The following is a 24,317-nucleotide window of genomic DNA, read 5'->3' as shown; positions in this document are numbered from 1 at the left end:
GTGAGGACGATTTCCGTATTCGCTCACAATATGACCTAACAGCCTAATTGTCTCGCTCGCAAAATGACATTTCTTGAAGTTTAGCGGAAGTCCAGCTTTCGCAAGGTGCGTGAGAACTTCGTTGAGACGTTGCAGGTGCTGAAAAAAGGTTGACGAAGTAACAACAATATCGTCCAGATAGCACAAGCAAGTCTTCCACTTCAGGCCACGAAGAATGGTGTCAATCATGCGCCCGAACGTTGCGCGCAGATTGCAGAGGCCGAATGGCAAGACGTTAAATTCGTAGAGCCTATCTGGTGTTGAAAACACTGTTTTCTCTTGATCGGCGTCATGCATAGGTATCTGTCAGTAGCCGCAACGGAGAGCGAGACTCGAGAAGTACTCGGCACGTTGAAGGGAATCCAAGGCATCGTCTATTCGCGGCACTGGGTATGCATCCTTGCGTGTTATCTTATTAAGTGCTCGGTAGTCGCCATAAAATCGAAAAGAGCTGTCTCTTTTGTGAACCAAAACAACGGGGATGACCAAGGGCTAGCAGGCAAGCGTATTGTGTTCCGTTAGAGCATGTCGGTGACGTTCTCGTCAACGACTTTCTTCTCAGCTAACGATACGTGATACGTTCGACGGCGTACTATGGATCCACCGTTTCTACGTTCCGTTAGAGCATGTTGGTGACGTTCTTGTCAATTACTTTCCTCTCGGCTAGCGATATGCGATACGGTCGACGGCGCACGATGGCTGTACCGTCTCTATCCGATACGTCGTGGTCGAAGTCTTTCCCAACGAAGTGGAATGCGCGTCAAACGAAGCTTCGTGTTTTTGGAGCAAAGCAAACAACTGTTTTCACTGTGAAGGTGTCAGGTTAGAAATGATGGCATCTGCAAAAGCAGAAGGATATGCGGCCCGTCCAATAGAAGGAACTTCAGAGGAAGCTGCCTTCAAGGAAACAACAGAGATTGACTCTGATTCAATGGCGCAAGCCAATGTACTGCCTTTAGGTATGCGAATCTTTTCGGATGTCGGGCTTGTAGCGTAGAGAAGTGCAGAGCCATTATCAAATCGAACCAGCCTTGACGCAAAGGCTATCCCTCTTGCAAGACAGTACGAGCGCGTCGCTGCCGTCAATGACGCCAGACGCGATAGTAACAATTCTCTGATGGCGCGGATATAGCGCGGTATCATCTGCAGCAAGCAAGTGAAGTGGTGCGTCATCTGAATGAAGTGAATATGTCGTGTCGGTCATGTGGTGAACGCGTTGCCGGCAGCAGATGGAGGCGGAGGCCGTATAAAGAAAAATATGCAGACCCCACGCGTGTGGGACCCGATTATAAGCGAAGCTTTCCGTGTTGGATGCTTTGATTGACGATAATTAGCGGTGATGTTGACGGCTAAAGCTTAACTTCTACATCTTTAGGCTAACACGAGAGTGGTGAGCTGATGGTAAATTTTACCTTGCGTGCACCAGTTCTGTTTGTCTACGCAGCACACAGAACACACAGAGAGAGATGTTTGCTGATGGATCAACTACATCAATCAGTTCCGGTGGCCATGTAGTTATACTAACAATGAGAAATAACGCAGCGGTTCAATACTTCTCATGTCACTACGTCTACAGCTGTAGAGCTCGCCGCTCTCCGCGACGCGCTTCATTGATAAATGCTGAATTTCCTAGAAAATGGGCAGTCTTCTGCTATTCAAGGGCAGCCTTGCAATTTGTGCAGTCATTTTTCCGTAATAGAACTCACAATCAGCTCACGTGCGAAATAGTGGAACTTCTCCATCACTTAAGATAAAAGGCAATGATATTTATTTTCAATGGATACCAGGTAAGTACGGTATCATTGGCAATGATGACGCAGATAAGGCAGCTCGAACGTCAAACCAAGAAGACCACTGCGTCCCCATTCCTCTCTCAAAGACCGACGCCGCGAGACAACTTCGCGTTCTAGCACGCAAGATCCCCTTAGCAGAGTGGAATACCGCACCTACAAGGCGCGCAAGGGTGCACAGACAAAACCCGTCACCGCAACTCAGACCTCCGGCCGGTCTGCACCGACGCGATGCGTATATTCTATGTCGGTTGTGGCTTGGAGTTGTCTTCACGAATGCCTACTCAGCCATAATTGGAATGGCTGATAGTCCTGCATGTGATGTTTGCGGATGCGAGGAGAACATTGACCACTTATTGTGCCATTGTCCTCAATTTATAGCACAAAGACAATCTCTGTCCAACAGATTGAGGAAATTAGATGATCGTCCTCTGAGTGAACAGACACTACTAGAGCAACGTCCCCACCGATCATCGGCTCAGAAGGCAGTGAAGACACTTTTGTGCTTTCTCAGAACGTCTGGTTTACGCGAACGACTTAACTCAAGTACTGTCCGTACACGTTTGTACACTTTCTCTCTCTCTCTTCTCTATCTTCCCCCAGCGTGGGGCAGCCAACCAGACATTTGACTGATTAACATTCCTGCCTTCCTACATTGCCCTCTCTCTTTCCTCTTGCTGGCGCTTGCAGCAAAAACGTGCTATGTGGCCACCATAGCCACAGTAGTAGCATATGGGACGAGGACGACGGTACTGCTGATTGCGTACGTGCGCAGGTAGTCATGGAAATCATGTGGGCCGGCGTTGGTTTTGGATGCATCGGTGGAACGATGACTGGAGAAACTGCGGCTACTTATGCGTACGTTGGTGGGGCTCTAGGGGTTAGAGAGCCCGTGTACGCTGCACCAGCCATGGACGCCAATTCCTGCTTGACAACTTCTCGCAGATTGGTATCCGAGGCATGTGGAGGCATGGACGCTGCGGCGAAGTCAAGATAGCTTTCGAGTTATTGCGCAGATAATTGCTCATAATGTGGGGTTGTAGACGCTAGTGTTTGCAGTGTTGTCTGGCTGCAACCGTTTCGACTAGAGTCCGTCAAGGCGCTGGCAAGCAGTGACGATATCAGCCACGGTAGCGGGGTTCTTGATGGCCAACGCAATGAAAGCGATAGCTCCGATGCCTTTGAGGATGTGGCGAACCCTGTCTGATTCGGTCAAGGCCGTGTTCACGTGTCGACAAAGAGCAACCACATCCTCGATGTACGACGTACAAGATTCCCCGAGTTGTTCCTTCCGAGTGTTGAGCGTCTTCATTGCTAGGGCGGAACGCACCCCTGGGGTGCGGAAGATTTGTCGGAGCTGCTACTTGAAAGCGCCCCAGTTCGTGAAATCAACCTCACGGTTGAAAAACCAACTTTTCGCGACTCCTGCGGGATAAAAGGCAACGTGACGTAGCTTCGACGCATCGTCCAAGCTAGCCGAACTTACTCGGTCGTAGTCGTCCAGCCAATCCTCGACGTCTTCACGGTGACGTCCAGCAAACAGATGGGGATCACGCTGGTGCCCACTGACAATCCAATATGGAGAGGCTGGGGTAGTCGAGGGCGAGATGGTTGAAGCAGAAGTGCCTGTTGGCTTGTCCTGCGACATGGTGGCGGACAGCTGGCACAAAGGGTGACCTGATCGAAGCTCCAGGAGGTTGACCGGGGAGGCAAAGTACGGAGGGCCGTAGGGCGCACTCCCTCACTTGGGATGCAGCAATTATCATGACCATTATTACGTGTTCAAGATGCGGCGAACCGACCACGCCCATAGCACAGATCACACTCAAGAGAAAGGCCAAGACGCGATGATGAAGAAGAAGGCCTTGTGAGCCTCACGTGATTATGATCGTGTACAGATGACAAAGAACAGCGTATAAATTAAATGCCCACAATATAAAGTTTGCCAACCGAGACCATTGAGCCCGGGTATGTCAAGATTCATGTCAGGTCATATGTACCAGAGCCGCTACAATGTTTTAAGTGTCAAAAATTGGACGACAGTTCCATCAGTCAATCAGTCATTTATTTCAGTATCACTGTCAAGGCTGATTGACTTCTGGTAAGTGTAGTGCCCATGAACGCATATAAGAAACGTGCGAAAACACTGCCCACTGCGCGAACTGTGCTGGGAAGCACGCCGAATACTCGCGGTCCTGCCCATCATGGTAAAAAGAAAGAGAAATCGTGGCAATAAAAGCTAAGGAGAAAAAGCCCCAGTTTCGCCCAGAAGGCGAAGCATCGAGTGCGATAGCAAATTAATAGACGGATAAACGAAGTAATGATAGCAGTTTTATCGGCCGTAGAAACGCGTAAACATTCGCTTGCTAACTAAATTAACAAACATGATGTTACGCGCGCACAGGCACAGATAAACACATTTCACTCGATGAGAAAAACCGGCACCAGCAGTGAGCGCATTGACCTTCGCGCTGCCTTCCACTTCATTGCGAACGGCGAGAATACAGCGCACACGAAGCTATCAGGCCCTGCCTCACCTAGACTCTGTACCACGGTAGATCTGTTCTTTCACCGTGCTCTTTCCTCGTCGCAGATGGCTAGTCAGGCGGCCGCGCCATACACAGCAGCCGCTTGAGTAGAACCCCACCTCCCCCTCTCCTCGGTGCCTTGAGTGCGACGGAAGACGTGTGAACACACTCGCCAAATCATGACACAATATCATGGCATGTGTGTGCATATTTCCGAAAACTATACCCAGCCCAGCTCACACAGGCCCAGACTCTGCCGAAATTCTACTCAGCCACTCTCAGACGAATTCAGCCTTACGGGTTAGTTGAAGTCTTAGTGAGCCGACTCTTGAGTGAGTCACCGAGCTATGTATACATTACATGATATTAAAGTTGTGACCTATGCAACGCATAAGCAAACATTGCATAAGAGTCTGTGTTGCAGCGAATGAAAATAAGGACAATAGTATACATTGCAGTTAGTGTTATAAACTTTAATTAACTGTTGCCTGAAAGTTTCCTTTCATTAGATTCCTACGAGTGCATTGCATCTGCATCATATTTTTATCAATAGTTCTGGTTATCTAGGTCATTACTGGCTAGCCCCATTTGGCATATTTCAGCACAAAGGTGAAAAAATGACTGGCGCATTATATGAAAACAACGCTTACCGCACTGCAAGTACAAATATCAGAACGCCATACACACACATGCGCATAGAAGGTGCACACAAAGGCTGAATACATGTACAGACGGAATCGCACTTCTGCGGGGTTTGCCGCCATGTTTTGCAAAAGAAAAAAGCACAGGCCGGTACTGTGTGTTCAGTCTGTACCTATATTTATGAAAACTTTTATCCTCTATATATTAAGAGATTTGATGTGGTGTCCTCGAAAATTTCGCAATCTTCGCATTCTGAAACTTGCAAAAGTAAACAGTTTAATTCCATTGTCATTCATAAAGAGAGCTCATGCAGCAGCTTAGAGATACTGTCTGTGTTTGATACTTTCCCTCTGAACAAGATATAATATGCTTTTGACATTCAATCAGCTTTTCAACTCAAGAAAAACGAATCAGTCTCCCCTCTTTTGAGGACTAGGTAAATGCGGCCAATTCCAGCAGGCGTAAACTTTTACTAAAGGCAAAATCAGAAATTCACCCAATCGTAGACATGCTAGAAAGGAAACCCACACGGGTTTCTCGAAAGAAAAGCCTCGCAGTTAAAGCAAAACTCGTCCTCGTCCGGGTCTCGAACCCGGAACCATCGCCTTCCGGGGTAGCCGCTCTGCCATCGGCGCTAACCAGGCAGCTAGCAGGTGGCAGAGCGAAGTCGAATTTATCGACAACTCGAAGGAAAGGTAAGTGCTTGACGTAATAGTTCTGCGGAAACCCGCTAGGTGGAGGTAAGTAATTATAAAGGGAAAATCAGACAAAAATCAAAAAAAGGGAAAGGGAAATCAGAAATTTGCATAATTATTTATTTACCAATTGCTGTCAGACGTGCACGGAAGACACCTTCAATCGCGTACCGAAGTTGTCGACCATGGCAAAATTTTCTGCGCTTTTCTTGCGAGTTGCGAGGTCCGAGAGATGCGAGCACCAGCTGGCTTTATTCTGGTAATGCTAGAAGGAAAACAGACGGCTCCCCTATCCTCTCGTCAGGATCTTGGGGTCGGTCTGCCTTATAAGGTGGCTCCAGTAGAAGTTCAACCGACAGGTTGTTCCTGACAAAAAAAAGAAAAAAAGAAAATGAGTGAAAGCAATCGTACATCGTAACTACAGTTGCCCCTCGAAAGCGAAAACAATCCAGAAGACGCCTAAACGTAAACGTGATTTTAAGGTACATCTATCTGCGAAACATTTTAAGCACCGGCCCTGTTCTGAAATAATGCCTTTCGCGAAGAGCGTTTTTCATTGACCGGGTAACAACGTAATTTATTTATTTACTTACAAATACTGCAGTCTTAACTTGGCCCAAGCAGAAGGGGAAGCATTAAGAAAGTCGCAGTTTCGCCCGAAAGGCAAAGCATCGACTGCGATAGCAAATTAGTAGACAGCTATACGAAGTAACTTTAGTAGTTTTATCGGCCTAATAAACTTCGAAACATTCGCTTACCAACTGAATTAACAAGCTTGGTGTCAGCGTGCACAAGCAAACATCAACACACCACACTCAATGAGCGCGAACACTCGCTGTAAAAGCACTGGTGCGAGCAAGCGCAGCAGCAGCACAGAGCGAAGTGACCTTCGTGTGGTCTTTCAATTCAACGCTAGATGGGCGAGGACAAAGCGCTCACAGTTATGAGCCGTCGGCAAATGCCTTTCAAAATACGGCACGCGCGACAGCGTGAGGCCGTGCTAAGCACCACTTGTCGTCGGAGTCGAAGCCGCCACGTTACCCCCTCCGCTGCCTCCTTCGCTTTCCTTCATATATGGCGCGCGCATTGAGCCACGATCGTCAGTTCCCCAGGCGCCCGGTCGCAAAATGCACAGTTGCTGCCGGAGCACAAACCCGCCCCCTCCCCCTTCCTTTTTCCCATCACCCCACGGCCTTTTGCGCGACAGAAGACGGCGCGTTTGCCCTCCGCTTCCTTCCTTCGCGTGCGTCAGATTGAGCGGCGATCGTCGGCTTCCCTCGCCTGCTTTCACTCGCACGTGCAATATACCACGCGCGGCGACGGTGTTACCGCCCTTGGACTTAAACAGAACACCACAGCGACGGCAAAAATTTGCAGTTTCGCCCGAAAGGCGAAGCGCCGATTCCGATAGCAAATTAGCAGATAGCTACACGAAGTAAGGCTAGTAGATTTATCGGCCGTATAAACTTGCAAAAATTCGCACAATAATTTAAGAATGATGTAATGTGTAAGCGCGAGTGAACGAGGACGTAGGAAGAGACACATAGAGACCGCTGTTTCTGCGTGTCTGTTTCTTTCTACGTCCTCGTTCAGTGGCGCTTACACATTCTATCATGAATCCAAAGGAACTAGCCCGCCAACGTGCGTTAAGTAAATTAACAAGCACGGTGTCACGCGCGCGCAGGTAAACATGAAGACATTTCGCTCGATGAGCGCGGAAACTGGCTGTCAAAATAGATTGAGTGAGGAAACGCGATAGCAGCAGCCATCAAATTGACCTTCATGTATCTCTCGACTCAACGCGAACGAAACGTAGAAAGCACAGCGCATACGAAGCTACCGGCACTACGTGCACTCTGCAAACATTGCAGATCGCTTTGAAGATGAGGCCGATCGTGGCCGGCGAACCGACCACGTGTGTGCCCCTGTTCGGAAGTGCCGCGTATCGGCTCCGCCGATTTTCGGCAGGAGCCGCGGATACTCTCATTTGAGCCCATCCACGCTACGACTATCGGACGCCGAACGTCATCCGGCATCCCTGGATACGATTTCCTGTGATGTGGGCCCATTTAAAGCTTTTCCTGAGTGTTTCATGGGTCGGCCACGCCGGCGGGTCGGCTAAGCCTAACGGCGGAGCCGCCGCCCCGCGGCTCGACGTGGTAGCTGTTCCGCGCCACCGCAAGATGTCTCAGCAAGCCACATACCGAGGATATGACCCAGACTCGATGAACTGGGTCATCATACAACCCAGCGGCAATAGAGAGCAGCCGCTTTCAACCTTGAAGAGCCCCGCGCTCGTTGCCGCGATCGCTCGACGAACGCAGGACTCGACAAACACGGCGGCCATCGATGCGACCTCCTCGGCCGCTCCTGCTGCCGGCATTCGCCCCTGCAAGCCACCACCGCCAGCTTCGCGCGTTTCGGATGGTAAATCTCGGCCTCCAACGCCCAAGCCAGCCCCGGAGGATATCGTTGTTGTGAAGCCGCAAGCACGGGTGTCTCTGCACGAGAAGTTACATGAAACCGGATACGGCAGAGTGTTCATCGCCTACCTGGGCGCGGAATGCGCACAAGTCATCACGGTTCTCCCAATTAAGGAGCAGAACATTATACCTGTTTACACTGCAAAGCCCGAGATCGCTGACCGCATCATCGGAGATATCGAGCTCGACTTTCCCGCCTGAAAAATGCCCCTACTCGGACATCTCCGGCAAGACGGCGGCAACATCTATTACGGTGTGGTCACGGTGCGCAACACGGATACCGATGAAATTTTGCGTTTCAGTCTCAAGTGGCGCTCCGGAGAAATCCTGGAGGTCCGGAAATTCGGAGCATCAAATAAGGCAAGAGTAACTTTTGCTGGCAAGAACAAACCACGCTACATTCACTACGAGGCTACGCTTATACAAGTCCGCCCGTAAGGGCGCACGATCCCTGCCTGCGCCCAGTGTGGCATGGTCGTCCACCGTGCGGACGTCTGTCCCGGTCCCAGCGCGGACAAGTGCGGGCTGTGTGGGACTGCGGCCGATCTCATTGATGGGGAACGCGAACCGCACGAATGCTTCCCACAGTGTACCTTGTGCGGAGGAGCCCATGCTGCAACCTGCACTGCGAAAATTGGAGGACGCTTAAGCTTCGCCTTCAAGAGTGGAACGCGACAGCGTTCCCGTCGACCCGCCAAGGGGTGTAAGACAATGCGCTACGGCACAGCGATCACTTACGATGCGCCCGCATCGGACTTAGCGCCCACCTATCACGCGGTGATAGAGGCGAGGCTCAACGCGTTGGAAGCGCAAATGAACGCTAGACTTCAGACGTTCCAAGAGCAATTCACAGCCGCTCTTGTCGCAGCCCTCCGCAAAATCCCGATGCTTATCGCTGCTCACACCTGAATATCTACTCCTGCTACCCGACGGAGAGGCACAGTCAAGCGCCTTGTCGGTCAAATTATTAAGGAGAGCAGAACCGAAATTCCGAGCGAGGAGGAAGATCTTCTCCGGCAGGGCCGATTCCGTCGGTTTTCCTGTCTACCTTGGGCCTCTGCTCAAAACAAGCCCCGCACCTGACCCTTTTAAATCCCAGTGCTCAACATGGCGGGACACCCTAAATCCCTCCGAGTATCACAACGCAACTCGAATACTGTTGAAAGGCTTGCAGTGGAATTGTCGAGGCTTCAAGGCGCGCACCAAGCGAGCTGACATTAGACTCTTGATAACAACCCTCCCTCAACTTCCTGCTTTAGTAGCCCTCCAAGAGCCGGGGGAAGGCGTCACTTTCACGAACTACATAAGCTATCAGCAGGACGCACAGAGCTGTATCTCTGTCCATAAAAATTATATGGCCTCCTCTGTGAACCTGGACTGTAATGTAGCTTTTTCGTATGCACTCCTCTTCTGCTTCGAAAACACGATCCCCCGCTTCACATTCTAAATGGGTATAGCTCACCAAAACTACCAAACGTCACTTTTGCTGATCTCTTCAGGAGGGCACTAAAAGTGGCAAACAGGGAACCCCTCATAATTGTTATTGTTGGAGACTTCAACGCCTTCAGTCGATTATGGGGCTACTACCGTGAAGAGAAACGCGGACGCAAGCTGGCGGACTTTGCGTCTACGCTGGGCCTCACTCTTCACACGGACCCTGACAAACCCACTCGGATTGGGAACTCCGTGACTCGGGATACCTGCCCGGACCTAACATTTACTAAAAACATAAGATACGCAGATTGGCGCAATACCGAGGAAACCCTCGGTAGCGACCACTGCATTCTCACGACCACAATCCGCACTTCACCCCTCACTCGTCCTCACCACAGGGCAACCCTTCCAGACTGGACAAAATTTCGTTCCAACTACAACAACCCACAACCTATAGTGAAACAGGGGTACGCCACCTGGTCCCAGCAGCTAATCATGCAACTCACAAACACTGAACAGCTGGTTCAGCTCTCTGAGGGGAATCCGGCGGTGGACAACCACCTCCTTCACCTCTAGGGAGGCCCGGCACAGCTTTGTCCGCCGATGGCGCCGGCAAAAGCACAACCATAAACTCAGAATTCGCATCGCCGAACTCACCCAGCAGGCGGCAGAGTACGCGGCCCAGCTCCCCGACTCCAACTGGGTAGACCGATGCAATACGGCCACTCGACAAATGTCGAACCGGAGTACATGGCGTCTTTTCCGCGCCCTAATGTATTCTACGCGAACCCGAACAGAAACCCATAAACACCTCCAGCGAGCGATCCACAACTTTAACGGAGACGCAGCCGCACTGGCTATCTCCGTCAGAGACAAATATGTCTCCACACACCAGGATGCAAGAGGTCACGCGTACTCATATGCAGGCTCTGAGAACGCTGAGCTGGATCGACCGTTCCAGCTTCCTGACCTCAAAACGGCACTTGACAAAATGAAACGAGGTACATCTCCGGGCAGGGATAAGGTAACGGTAAAGCTTCTAGCCAACCTCCCCGACCCAGCCTACGAGCAAGCAGCTCCTCACTTACTTTAATGCAATCTGACAAGGTTACACCCCTCTTTCCATTGACTGCAAAACGGTGTTGGTAACCTTCATCCCTAAACCAGGAAAAACCATAAACACAGACAATCTCCGGCCCATCTCCCTAACCTCTTGTTTGGGAAAGCTGATGAAGTCTATGGTACGGGATAGATTGTCCACAAATCTAGAAACTCAACACATCTTTGCGGACATGTACGGCTTCCGCCCTCACAGGTCCGCGCAGGATGTCTTACTACAACTTCATACGGAGATTCTCGAGCCAGTCGAACACCCTATTGACGGTAAGGTAGTCCTTGCACTAGATCTAAAGGGTGCCTTCGATAACGTCACGCACGAAATCATCCTAACCCACTTATCCCAGGTAGACTGTGGATTCAACACCTTCAACTACATTAAACAATTCCTCACAGACCGCCAAACCTTTATCCGGATACAAGACACGGAACATGGCCCGTACCAGCTCGGTACACGAGGTACCCCGCAGGGAGCGGTACTCTCACCACTCCTTTTCAATCTGGCCATGATGAAGCTCCTTGCCCTACTGGGTGAGGTCCCAGGCATGCAACATGCTCTGTATGCCGATGACATCACATTGTGGGCTACTCACGGATCGGTTGGAGCAATCGAAGCCAACCAGCAGCATGCGGCGGCTATTGTGGATGAATATTCCCGTCGATGCGGCCTGGTATGCTCCCCGACCAAATCGGAATTTGTGCACTTACGACCCAACCCGAAGTGCACCACCAAACTCAAGCAATCCCTATGTACAGGCCCCACGCCGGAACGCGACGAGATACGAGTTTTGGGCCTTTGCATACATAGGAACCGCAAAATTGATACCACTCTTCAAAAGCTCCGTAAGGTGGGGGACCAAGTGGGTCGTATGATCTGCAGGGTATCCAATAAAAAGAAGGGCTTGCGATGCAAAGGCGCTTTATGGCTAGCGGAAATTATGGCTAGCGAATGCATCCGTAACCAGCCGAATACTCTACTCGGTGCCCTACCTCCACCTACGCAAATGCGATGAAAACATCCTTGAGGTGATTTTACGCAAAATCTATAAGAGAGCCCTCGATCTCCCCATTACTACGTCCAATAAACGTCTCCTCGAACTGGGGATGACTAATAGTTTTGGGGAACTACGCGAGGCTCATCTTAACAATCAATTCTTGCGGTTGAGCAAAACACCAGCGGGAAGCCGCCTCTTGTCCTGCTTGCACATCCGATATATAAGCCACACGGAACCCAGAGTCTCCCTGCAAGACGCTTGGCGTCTCACCTTACAGGTAAACTCTCGCCCTAATAACGTGACACGAGATACTCACGAGGGCCGCCGCAAAGCGCGCGCTACAAGGATCACCAGAACATATGGAGATCGCCCAGGAGTATTCTATACGGACGCTGCCAGCCCTCACCACGGGAGTTGGTTTACAGCGGCAGTCGTCCATCAAACCACACCCGTTAATGGCCTCACCTTCCGGGTCCGCAATATTACTCACGTGGAGGAGGTGTCTATCGTGCTTGCTGCCGCGGATCCCGCGTCTCGAGTAATCATTACGGATTCGAGGGGTGTTTGCCGCAATATCAAACAAGGCCTAATCCCATATCGTGCCTTTCAAATCCTTAAGAAATGTGAGAACCAGGGATTCCACCCCGCCGCTCCATCATTTGGGCCCCAGCTCATCAGGGAATAGAAGGGAACGATGTTGCCGACGCTGCAGCCCACGGGCTTCATTTCCGGGCGTCGCCTCTATCACCCGTCGACGAGGTCTCTGAATTCAAATCGGCAATCAACTTTAAAGAAATCACACAGCCGTATCAGCTTAATCACGGCCCATACTTCCCACCTTGCAAATGCCTCAAAAAGACGGAGGAGCGCTGGCTTCTCTGTCTACACGAAAAGAGTACTGTGCCTGGCGGTGCTGAAACACTTCGACGCGGCATTTTCGGGTGAGTGCCTGCACTGTGGGGGCGTGTTTGCGGACATACCACATGGCGTGGGCATGTCCCTCCAACGGTGCGTTCCCCTCAAACCCCCGCACTACGCGAGAGGACTGGGAGGCCACCCTGCTCGGCTGCTCAACCCTCCAGGACCAACGTGCCCTGGTGGCCCGAGCCAAAGCCGTTGCAGAAGCCACGGCGGTCCCGGACTAGGGACCCCATACCGGCGCTCAGCGTCAACTTCTGGAGAAATGATGTGTGTATATTGCTCGTGATTGCACAAAAGTGGCTCCAGCTCCTAACCACATTCTTGCACGAAACGTAACAACAAGCACCAACCCGAAAGCCCACGTCTGCCTCTGAACGAAGCCGCAAATGATCGGTGTGGGAATACTGAACGCGGAAAGGAAATTGTGTTGTGACATTCAACCTCAGCGCTTGCTTGGTTTTTCCATAGCGGTGCGCGTGCTGTGAATAATATAAGTCCTCTGAATAATTCTAAAGGCGCAAAAGCTGACGCATCAAATTTTTTGACCAGCTACCATCACTTGTGTACAAACCTGTACGTGACACCATGGTATTCTAAAAGATATGCCGCTAGTCCACTTTGTTGTCCTGTGGCCCGTGCTGTTAGTTTATTGTGAAGCTCTAACAAGAGGACCACATCAATACGTGCTGTGCACGATGCAGGAATCTAGGCCTACGGCAGGCGCACTTGCCGTAGGGTTTTTCACTCTTCTCCTCAGCCGCCTTTCTGCTCAGCCACTTTTAACCTTTCTGCTCACGGTTAGCCTGTTTTGTGGAAATAAATAATATTGTTATTAATGTTATTAGATGATATAGTTCTTTCATTGTAATTTATAGCAATCATCCAGATTTCGTAAGCTAGTCATGAATTTAACAGGTAATAGATCAACATTGTTATGACATGCCAACGGGAGTCATTTCAAACTAGGTTACTCAGCCAAGGAGACTACAAAGGAAAGGCTCAATGCTCATTCGTATCGGGTATTCCTAAAGGGATTCTATATGCAGAATTGTATGCCTGCTTGAATTGCCTGCAATTCAATGTTCAAAGCTAGAAAAACTTCAGTGTGGATAGCAAGCTATAATTATTCATTTCGAAAGTGTTAAGCAGTGACTATATCTCTAAGCTTATCAATGTGATTTTGTTCCATGAACACAATTAAGTTTTCTTTCTCCCTCTCATTACCAGCCATTGAATGAAACTTCGCTTTTATAAATTTCAGGATTCAAACTTTCTGGAGTTTGCCGCGAACATTTGCCCGCATCCTATAGCCAGCGTGTTCATATCAAATTGTGGCGCTGCCATCGCAGTGATGTACAGGCGCAGCCACTGTTAGAGGTAACACCGCGCGCGTGACCTAAAGCCCCTTAAACTTCGTAAAGTAGCGCCACGCTTTGACGAATGCCGCCTCCTCTTCGCGCGCTCTGGCCGACGCTGCGTCGCTATTGGGCTAATAGCATCACGTGGGCCCTCGCGCCGTGCATCAGCGCCATTTTTGCTCGAGAAGTGCCTACGGAGTGGCGAGGAGCGCATGTTGGCGCCGTTGCTACGCTCGAGCAGTGTAGGCGGCGCACATTCGAAGAGGGAACGTGAAAGAGAGGAGAAACGAGGAGGAGCGAAGGCGGAGGAGGAGAGTGTCGCTACTTTACGAAGTTCAAGGGGCCTTAGCGTGGCCGCGCTCCTCGGACCACCATGCAGGCACCGCGAGAAGTATTGTGGCGCAAGCGCAATCAGCGCCAGAGGCGAAGTTTTTATATCATGTAATGTTTATGCACTATACTGTTCACAAACTATACCAAAATGCAAAATGGCAGTTAATGTGGATGCGCACTGCAAGACATCAATGCAGTGACTTTTGTTGACGGAGGTATGGTAAGAGGTGTATGCAGAGAAATGAATGCCATGTGCTTATGTATTTATTTATTTATTCATTTATAAACCTCGCAGGCTGCGAGGGGGAATAAGAAAGTAGTTGTAAATGGAAAGCATAACATTATACAATACTTAGCAAACAATAACAGAAAAAAATGAACGCCTTCCTGCTAGTGACCAAGACGATCATAAGGCACGCTAAGAAATGAAAGTTTATTGAACACACCAACTAAATGCTGGTTGACAGGAGTAAATCGAAGTTACACAAAAAGGAGAAGCAAAAGCTGATATGTGCCCGTACAGATCCCGACAAGAAACGCACCCATCTGTGAAAGCGTAACAGATACGCTGACACAAGGTTCTCCCATTATTTTTAGATCTACAGCTTCCATATGTCTCTAGAGAGCTGATCAAACCTGCACAGAATGCTAGCTTCTTCTTCCTCTACAATGCATGCTCAGATGTCTCGACAATCGAGCATTGTAAAGGAAGAAGCTAGCATTCTGTGCATCTGATCGGCTGTATAAAGAACTATGGAAGCTGTAGATCAAAAAGGGTGGGAGTATCTTGCATAAGCATATCCACAGTTAGAGACGAATTCATTTTCTCTCAGGAAACACACATTAGTTTTTGCTTCTCCTTTTTGTGTGTGTCGGGTTTATTGCTTGTCAGCCAGCATTTACTCTCCGTGTACATTAAAGTTTCTGTCAGATCACCTCGGTTTTCTTGTCCATCTTATGTGCTCTCTTGTGCCATTTGCAGCCAGGCTATTAATTTTTAGGTTGCAACAAGCCATTTTATTGGCCCTTACGATGCTTCCGTGTACCTTATAAAGTCTTTGATTTAGACCATGTTGCGAGAGTGTATAATGTGGAGCAACAACAGGGTACGCTAACTTCTATTAAAAAGGTTTATTGTGAAAATTAAGTGATCTGCAAAGGTTACCAGAAAGTAGTACAGCAAGAAAACCTTATAAATACCAGTACTTGATGAAACCAAACATAATCAACAACAAGAAAGAGAGAAAATGCAAATAAATATACAAGTGCATAGGAAGAAAATCATTGTGATCATAACTTACGCCTACCTTCCAAGAAAAGTTTTTTTTTTCACAACTATGATACTGGAACAGCGTGCTTGCACAAGCAAGCTGTCAGTCCGTCTATTGGAAAAAGAACAAGGTTATTTGAAAGGTGCTGGCATGAACAATGGGCGATTGCAGTGATTTGCTTTTTCCTGGATTCTGGGAAGTTTTATCCCTGTTTTCTATCTTTAACGTTGTTATTTATTTGGTTTTATCAAGCACTAATTGCAGATACTTGAAGATGTTAGTGTAGGCAATGTGATCAGCGAAGGTGCGCGAATGGCTCACGCCGGATGTACGACGAGGTTGATAATAAACAAATCAGTAGGTGAGTATATACTAGTGCAGCGCTCAGTCAGACATGGGTGCCCGTTATCATCGCTTCTTTATTCTATATATATTGAACCTTTTTGTCTAAGCGTAATTAGGAACAACGCGATACGAGGATTTCACTTACATCAAGCCAAGGTAAGCCTTCTTGCTTACGCTGATGACATTGCAGTTTTCTGTGTTGATCATGAAAGTATAATGCATACCTTAAATGTTGTAAAAAGTTTTTGTCAAGCAAGTGGCAGTGCAGTAGAGTGGGACAAGTGCCTTGGGTTTTGGCATGGGAATGGGACGTTGCACTAAGCATGTTTTTGAACATTAAATGGCAACAAATACCGACAAGATATTTAGGAGTGCCCCTGCAATACTACTGTGATAACGAGCCTTATTGGAAAAACAAACGAAGGTGTTACGTGAAAATGCGCAAAAGTGCAAAGGCTGGGATAAGTCGATTTTCGCACGGGCCACGACTTGCAACTCATTTCTAAAGCAAGGTATAGTATGTAATGCAAGCTTTGCGTTGCAGCAGGTACAAGAAGTGTACAAAAAATGCACAGAGTGTTCGCGGTTATTATTTGGAGCTCTGTATGGGAAGAAAATGAGCCGAAAAATTAAGTTTAATAGAGGGAGTGATGGTGGGCTTGGTTTAGTGCATCTGTATGTGAGACAACTCGTCAGTCAATTTGTTTTTCTCAGAGATAAAAATTATATCTTTCTAAGAAATATGATTCAACTGAGGCTGGGTAGACTGCTACGGGATTTTGCTGTGTTTTCGGTGTTTCAGCAAGGACCACTATGGGGATATCCAAAAGAACTGGTGCCATCTTCCCGCTTCTTATCGGTGCGTTTTTCTTTGCAATATTCGACTGAGGTGTCATGGAAAAACTGTACAAAGACATTGTTGATGTGCTAGTTCCTGTGCCATCGTACCGTGAATTATACTGTACAGGCAAAAGAAAAGATGTTTTGAAAAGCTTTAAATATGCTCGTTTGGCTAAGCTGCAGACCGGAACCTTACCAGTTAAAACATGGTTAGAAAAAAAGGGTTTATTTGTTCCCTCGGGTACTCATTGCTTATTATGCAAAAAACCAGAGGCAATTGAGCATGTGTCCTTAGATTGCTGGGGTGGGGTGTTTTTTTGAGGCATTTTACACAGAACCTTGAAAAAAGAGTTGCCATTAGGTCCGCATGGAATCCGTTATCTCACGGTTGAAAACGACACTCAGCCACGGCGCACACCAATAGCGGTTTGATACGATGGGTGTTAATAAGGTACTACGGTCAAAGACGCGACTTCGTTCCAGAAAACGTCGTTTTGGAACGGCTCTTTATTCACGTGAAGGCATGATGGCAGACTGAAATGAATGCTACGTGAAAATGCTATTTGCATCTCCAGGCGGTTTTGAGGTTACCGCCTAGTTTTTTTTTAAAGCGGCCGTTTTTTTGCGCTGAAAAACGAGACGTAATTTCGATAGCTTCCATAGGATCCCATTGTTTAAATTTTACACGTCGTAGGAATCAAGTTTGAAGGTGCGATGGTAACCTTGCGGCATTTGTGAAATGCAGTAGAGCTCCTAGAATGTGCTTTTCTGCGGAGTTCGTGGAATTTGCGCCTCCGGGATTTCATTACCACCGAAAGATGAGCCCGTCCCATTGAAAACAGGAGAGGTTCCAACAGCAGCCGCTAGGAGCGCTGATTAGTCGGTGTCCTCTATCACCGCTGCTGTTCATGCTTTATGTGATAAGTATGGAGAGAAGGCTACAAGGAAGCAATCTAGGGTATAATCTGTCGTACAGATTAGGCGGAAAGGTTGTTGAGCAACGACTACCAGGTTTAATGTATGCGGGCGATATTATACTGTTAGCAGATAGTCAGGAAGATTTGCAAACTCTGGTTAATTACTGTGGAGACGAAGGAGACAGTCTAGGTTTCAGTCTTAGTGCAGCTAATTCTGGTGGGATATTTTTCAAGAATACAGCTGATCAGGAGCTTACAATACAAGGCCATGAGATACCCCGAGTGGCCGAACACAAATATCTTGGGCTATGGATAAAGAAAGGCCATATGTACACGGAAAAGCATGAACAGTCTCTCATAGCAAAAGGGCGATGAGGTGCCAGGATAATGAAACATAGGGCATTGTGGGGGTACGACAGGTATGAAGTACTGAGAGGTATTTGGAAGGGAGTAATGGTGCCGGGGCTTACTTTCGGGAATGCGGTCCTGTGCTTAAGGGCAGAAGTTCAGTCGAGACTAGAAGTAAATCAGAGAGCTGTTGGAAGGTTAGCACTAGGTGCCCACGGGAAAACCACAAATGAAGCAGTACAAGGGTATATGGGCTGGGCATCGTTCGAAGCACGGGAAGGTCAGAGTAAAATCCTATACGAAAAACGCCTGAGGAAATTGGACGATAACAGGTGGGCAATTAAGGTATTTAAATACCTATATGGAAAGAGCGTTGACTCACAATGGCGAAAACAACTAAGAAGCTAACCAGTAAGTATGCCAGACACGAGGACGGTCAAAGACAGAGCAATAAACGACACGTTAAAAACGCAGAAGTTAAAAATTGGATAAATTCGATGGAAATAAAGCATAGTGTTGAACTATAGCGATACTGGAAAGAGCAGATCAGGAAGGAAGCGTTTTTGTCCACCCAAGAGGCAGTGCCCTACTCTTTGAAGCTAGGTCAGGATGCCTTAGAACGCGGAGCTATAAAAAGAAATTTAACGAAGACGACATATTTACTGTGTCTGGTAAATCTGTAGAAACAATAGAACATCTCATACTATAATATGATGGCATCCATCCCGATGTCGATGTGGGCACTGTGACGCTTCCTGAGGCCCTGTAGGGTTCAGAGATGACAATAGTCATGTAAATAAATATGCGGTAGAAATTAGCAAAAAGCGATAGGAGAATCGGTGGCTCAAAAGCAGAGAGGCGACATAAGGTTAAAAATGTAGGAAGACGTATTCAAAGAAAATGGCGAATTTCAATAACTTAAAACACAGTTAAACAAAAATAAAAAGAGAGAGAGAGAAAAAAAGAGAGAGAAGGAAAGACGGAAAGGCAGGGAGGTTAACCAGACTGAGTCCAGTTTGCTACCCTACACATGGGGAGGGGAATGGGGAGTGAAAGAGGAAGAGAGAGAACTTAAGTGTAGGATGTCTATAGTCGGGCACTCAAGTCTGTTGCCTTCAGGTAGCGAAAAAGCGCTCGAACTGCTTTCTGGGCCAATGAACTGTTAGGCCAGGCTCCCAAGATCTTCGCTTCCGTAAATGGCCTGTCATCCAGTCTATTTAAGGCACACTGGAGAGTCTCACGTTGATTATCGAAGCGAGAACAGTGGCACAGAAGGTGACTGATGGTCTCTTCACACTTGAATTTAGCGCACATTGGTGAATCCGCCATTCCAATACGGTAGCTGTAGGAGTTGGTGAATGCTACTGCTACCCACAGCCGACACAGCAGTGTTGCGTCACGTCGTGGAAGGTTCACTGGTAATGTAAGTTTCAGTGATGGGTCGAGGCTGTGTAAACGACACTTAGAGTTCTGTGGTGTATACCAGCAACCTAACGTGATTGCACGAGCAAGACTGCGAAGCTCTCTTGCAGCGTCGACTCTGGATAAAGGTATAAGGAGTGTCGGTGAGCCAGCCTGGGCACGTCGGGCAGCGTCATCGGCGAGGTGATTCCCAACGATGCCACAGTATCCCGGCAGCCACTGAAATATGATATCATGTCCTCTTTCAGATGCGCAATGGCAGGTTTCGTTGATTTGTGACACCAGCTGTTCATAATTGCCACGTCGTAAACTTCGCAAGCTCTGGAGGGCTGCTTTCGAGTCACAAAATATTGCCCATTTGTTGGGCGGTTCTTTTTCAATGTATTCGACAGCAGCGCGAAGAGCGGCCAGTTCAGAACCTGTAGATGTCGTTACGTGTGAAGTCTTGAACTTGATGACGACCGATTGAGATGGTAGAACAACGGCGCCCATAGAATTTTCCGAGACGGAACCATCCGTGTAAACATGAATTCGGTTAGCGTATGAACAATGCAGATGTTCCAATGTGATCTGCTTGAGAGCCGCGGTGGTCAGGCTAGCTTTCTTCACTATTCCTGGAACAGCAAGGTACACAGGAGGCTTCTTTAAGCACCACATAGGGGATGGCGTTCTTCTTGCGGGTGCGTGCCTCAAAGAGAAAGAGTGCCGGTTAGCCGCAATCGATCTGGAGAACGCTGCCTTGGGTCTTTTCTCAGGCAAGTGGGCGAGATGGTGGTCAGGGACTCTGGATATATGGCGAACATGCGCCCGGAGTGTGTCGATATCTATATAGGTCCTTATTGGGTTGTCTCTCGCGGTGGCAATTGTTGCCACGGTTGAAGCATTTCGAGGTAACCCCAGACATGTTCGAAGGGCTTGGCCTTGAATGCTCTGTAGGACATGGATGTTAGTTTTGTTAGCATTGGACAGCACTGGTGTGCTGTATCGCAAGTATCCTAGGAAGAGCGTCCTGTATAGTTGAAGCATAGATGCCACGGATGTGCCCCACGTTTTACCGGCAAGAAACCTTAGTATATGGGAGATAGAAGTAAGCCTCTTCTTCAAGTATGAGATGTGGGGGCTCCATGAAAGGTCTCTGTCTATAATAACGCCTAGGAATCGGTGAGTTTTTGCGTAGGAAATTGGTTGGTGGTCAATAGAAATGGAGTACCAGGTCATGGGCTTGTGGGTAAAGGCGACTAAGGCGCACTTCTCGGTCGAAATGCTTAGGCCTTGCGCACGCAGGTACGATGTTAGGGTCACTGCTTTTTGGAGCCGTGCACGCACCTGGAGACGTGTAACTGCCGAGGCCCATATGCATACGTCGTCAGCATACATTGAAAGGTTTACTGTATGCGGTAGAACGTCGGCAAGGCCAAGGATTGCAAGGTTGAACAAAGTGGGGCTAAGAACCCCACCCTGAGGGACGCCACGGTAAGTGTAATGGTCAGTAGTTCGGCCATCTGCACTGTGCACAAAGAATGATCTTTTGAATAGATAGCTCCAAATGCACCGAAACATGCGTCCACCAATTCCATTATTTTCCAGGGCATCAAGGATGGCTTCATGCGTTACATTGTCATAGGCGCTTTTCACGTCGAAGAATAGTGCAACCGATATACGCTTGTGGTGTTTTTCTTGTTGTACAGACGTGACTAGGTCGATGACGTTGTCAATAGAGGAACGGCCTCTTCTAAAACCAGCCATGGCATCGGGGTATACGTTGTGGCGCTCAAGATACCATTCTAGGCGGGTGAGAATCATTCTTTCCATGACCTTCCCAACACAGCTGGACAGCGCAATGGGTCGGTAGGACGCTAGGTCAAGTGGCGACTTTCCAGGCTTCAGAAGTGGTATCAAGCGGCTGGACTTCCACCGCTCAGGAACGACGCCATCATTCCATGACTGGTTATAACATTCCAGAAGTCTGCTTCGGCCACCTTCACCTAGGTGGCATAAAGCAGCGTAAGTGATGCCGTCTGGTCCTGGCGACGATGAGCGCCTGCATGAGGCCAGAGCAGCGTCCAATTCCTCAAGTGAGAAGGACACATTCAATTCTGGGAAGCGTGTCGCAGGAACCTCACCAAGAATTTCGCTACTGATGGTGACCACACTGCCCGCAATCTTCACACAGAAGTCTTCGGCTATATCGACCTGTGAGCGGCCTTGATAGAGGGCTAGGGATGAGAATGGGTGTCGTTGCTGTGGAGACGAGCCAAGGCCGCGCACCGTCCTCCATATGATAGACAGTGGCTTGCGGGGGTCAAGTGATTCGCAGAACGTCTTCCACCGTTGTTCCTCCAGCCTGTCCATACGACGTTGGATTTTCTTCTGTATACGTCGAGCGACTCTAAGGTCATGAATTGACTTCGTGCGCCTGTATCGCCTCTCGGCTCTTTTGTGAATCGTTCGAAGTCGCTCAACTTCCATGTCAAAATCCGTACGTTTTTTAGCGGATGTAAATGTGTACTTAGACGATTCCAGTACACTTGTAATAAGGTTCTCAATGGTGCCGGTAAATCCTTCTTTGCATGCCTCTTCCACCTTTGTCTTATACGTTGACCACCTTATATATACTTGTTGGGAAGTACAAGAGCAGAAGCTTCCAAATCCAGTGATACTTAAGTAGGTTGGAATATGGTCACTACCATGAGTCTCGATGTCAGAGAACCATCGAACATTTTGACCAAGTTTCCGTGACACCAAGGTCAAGTCTAAGCAACTGCTGTAGTTCGAACCACGCAAGTACGTCGGACTGCCATCGTTCATAATGCTAAGTTCATGGTCGGAAGCAAATTCCACAAGTTTCCGGCCCCTGGGATCTATTATGGAGCTTCCCCAAGCCAAGTGATGAGCATTAAATTCTCCCGTGATAATCCAGGGTCCAGTAGTCGCCGTCAGGATGTCTCGCAACCGGTCGCCGTCGAACCGACTATATGGGGATATGTAGGCGCCGATAAGGGTGAAGGCCACTTTATTCTTTGTAATGCGGAGACACACGTATTGGTTTCCATCATGAGGCTGCACCGAGTGGGGAATGTAAGTCAGTTCTGTACGGATGTAAACAATTACTTTGCTGGATTGCCCGCACGTCGACGCCATAATGGCTCGTATCCAGAGAGTCTTAGCGCTTTGGACACGTTCGGTTCACATATTACCACTACAGCAAATCGGTGCGTGAAAACGTATTGGCGGAAACATGAAATCCGTGATTTAAGTCCTCTGGCATTCCACTGGAAAATAAAAAGCTGAGCATGGTGGCAACAGCCATGATCCCGTTTCAAAGGGGACGCTCCTACCTTCAATCCATGCATCCCAATAGAGATTAGCAAGAGGCGATTGGAAGATTGGTGGAAGAAATGTAGGGAAACGGCAAAAAGGGTACGCCGTATAAAAACAAAGCGCACAATAAGGGGTCGGAAAACTTGGTTATGGGAATTCATGGTGGGGTATTCGTTTTGTTTATCTTTTTTTTTTCTTTCACCTAGGTAGGACACAAAGCAGTATAATCATCATCATCATCATCATCATCATCATCATCATCATTTATTTTTCCTTAAGGACCCCTGTCGGGGTATTACATAAGGGGGGGGTTACAGAAGATAAGAATAGAAACAAAGATATGGTCACGATTTCTTACAGGACTCGACCTGTGGATTCTTATTAAAACACACAACAACAAAATGATAGCAAGAGCTCTGGGGCGCAACCCACCACCCCGTTCCAAAGGCGACGCCCATAAGATCTATACATCCATCCCTGAAAGCTGGATACGTTTTACCATGGCTTCCGGTAACGACACTACGTCAGTATCTATATGTGCGACGCCAACAAGAACGTACTAATCGGTTACTAATCCCCGCGATCCTGGGATATTGTCCGGCCAAGATAATTTGGCGTTGAGGACTGGCTCTGCGTCTAGGAGCGTGTTAGCCCGAGCAACCGCTGGGACTCTACCTGTGGGGGTGGCTTAGCGGCTTAGCTGTTGCACTGCTAATCACGGGGTCACGGCTTGAAATGCCGGCCACGGCGGCCGCATTTTGACGGCGGCCAAATGCAAAAACGCCTGTGTCCCGTGCATTGGGGGCACCGTAAAGATCACGTTGTGGTCAAAATTAATCCGGAGTCCCCCACTACGGAGTGCCTCGTAATCAAATCGTGGCTTTGGCACGAACACCCCAGTATTCTTCTTCTACCATCATGCTAGCAAATGCAACATTCTACTTGGGCGGAACACCGCATGTCTGGTTCCGGGCGTACAAGCAGAACTGTGTAGCTGGGATGGCTTCAATGAATCAGTCGCGACCTCTTTGGAAACCCGACCGATCGCCAACTGGCTGCAAGAAAAGAGCGAGTACAGTCTGTCAATTAATCATATGTTTCGTGCATACAAGACGTGCTCGTTCTTTGTGATAAAGTAGACAAGAAAATGAGCGACGTTGACAAAGTAGACCACGTCCTCAAAGGGATCGCGGACGACGCATTCAACTTGTTGATCTACAGCAATGTTTCCACCATCTACGTCATTGTCAAAGAATGCCGCCGCTTCGAGCTGGCCAATAGGCACCGCGTCATTCCACCGCTCTCTCGTCTCCCTGACACGGCTGTGACGTCATCCTGCGTCGCCTTTAGCACTACAGACCCCTTCAGTAGAACGTGACTGGTATTATCGTTCCATGAAAGCCCACTTTACCACCCCACTGACCAATCAGCATCAGCAATCTCCATGATTCAGGCCAATATCGGATTTCCTGCTACCTGCTCTGTCTCCCGACCTGACGCCAGACTGGTACCGATAGCT

General features: G+C 48.5%; 1 protein-coding gene across 1 annotated transcript in view; it reads right to left on the bottom strand.

Moving 5' to 3' along the window:
• Positions 1-5,837: 5,837 nt before the first annotated feature.
• Positions 5,838-24,317, bottom strand: part of LOC135897870 (uncharacterized) — a 138,080-nt gene continuing 119,600 nt past the window's right edge. Inside the window, exon 13 of the mRNA XM_065426562.2 lies at positions 5,838-6,060. Coding sequence (XP_065282634.2) covers positions 5,946-6,060 — 115 coding nt within the window. The 3' untranslated portion in view covers positions 5,838-5,945. The remainder of the gene's footprint in view (positions 6,061-24,317) is intronic.

The sequence above is a fragment of the Dermacentor albipictus genome, chromosome 2, assembly GCF_038994185.2.
Source record: "Dermacentor albipictus isolate Rhodes 1998 colony chromosome 2, USDA_Dalb.pri_finalv2, whole genome shotgun sequence".
Taxonomy (NCBI): domain Eukaryota; kingdom Metazoa; phylum Arthropoda; class Arachnida; order Ixodida; family Ixodidae; genus Dermacentor; species Dermacentor albipictus.
The sequence above is the reverse complement of the archived record's forward strand: the minus strand, read 5'-3'. Positions and strand labels throughout refer to the sequence as shown.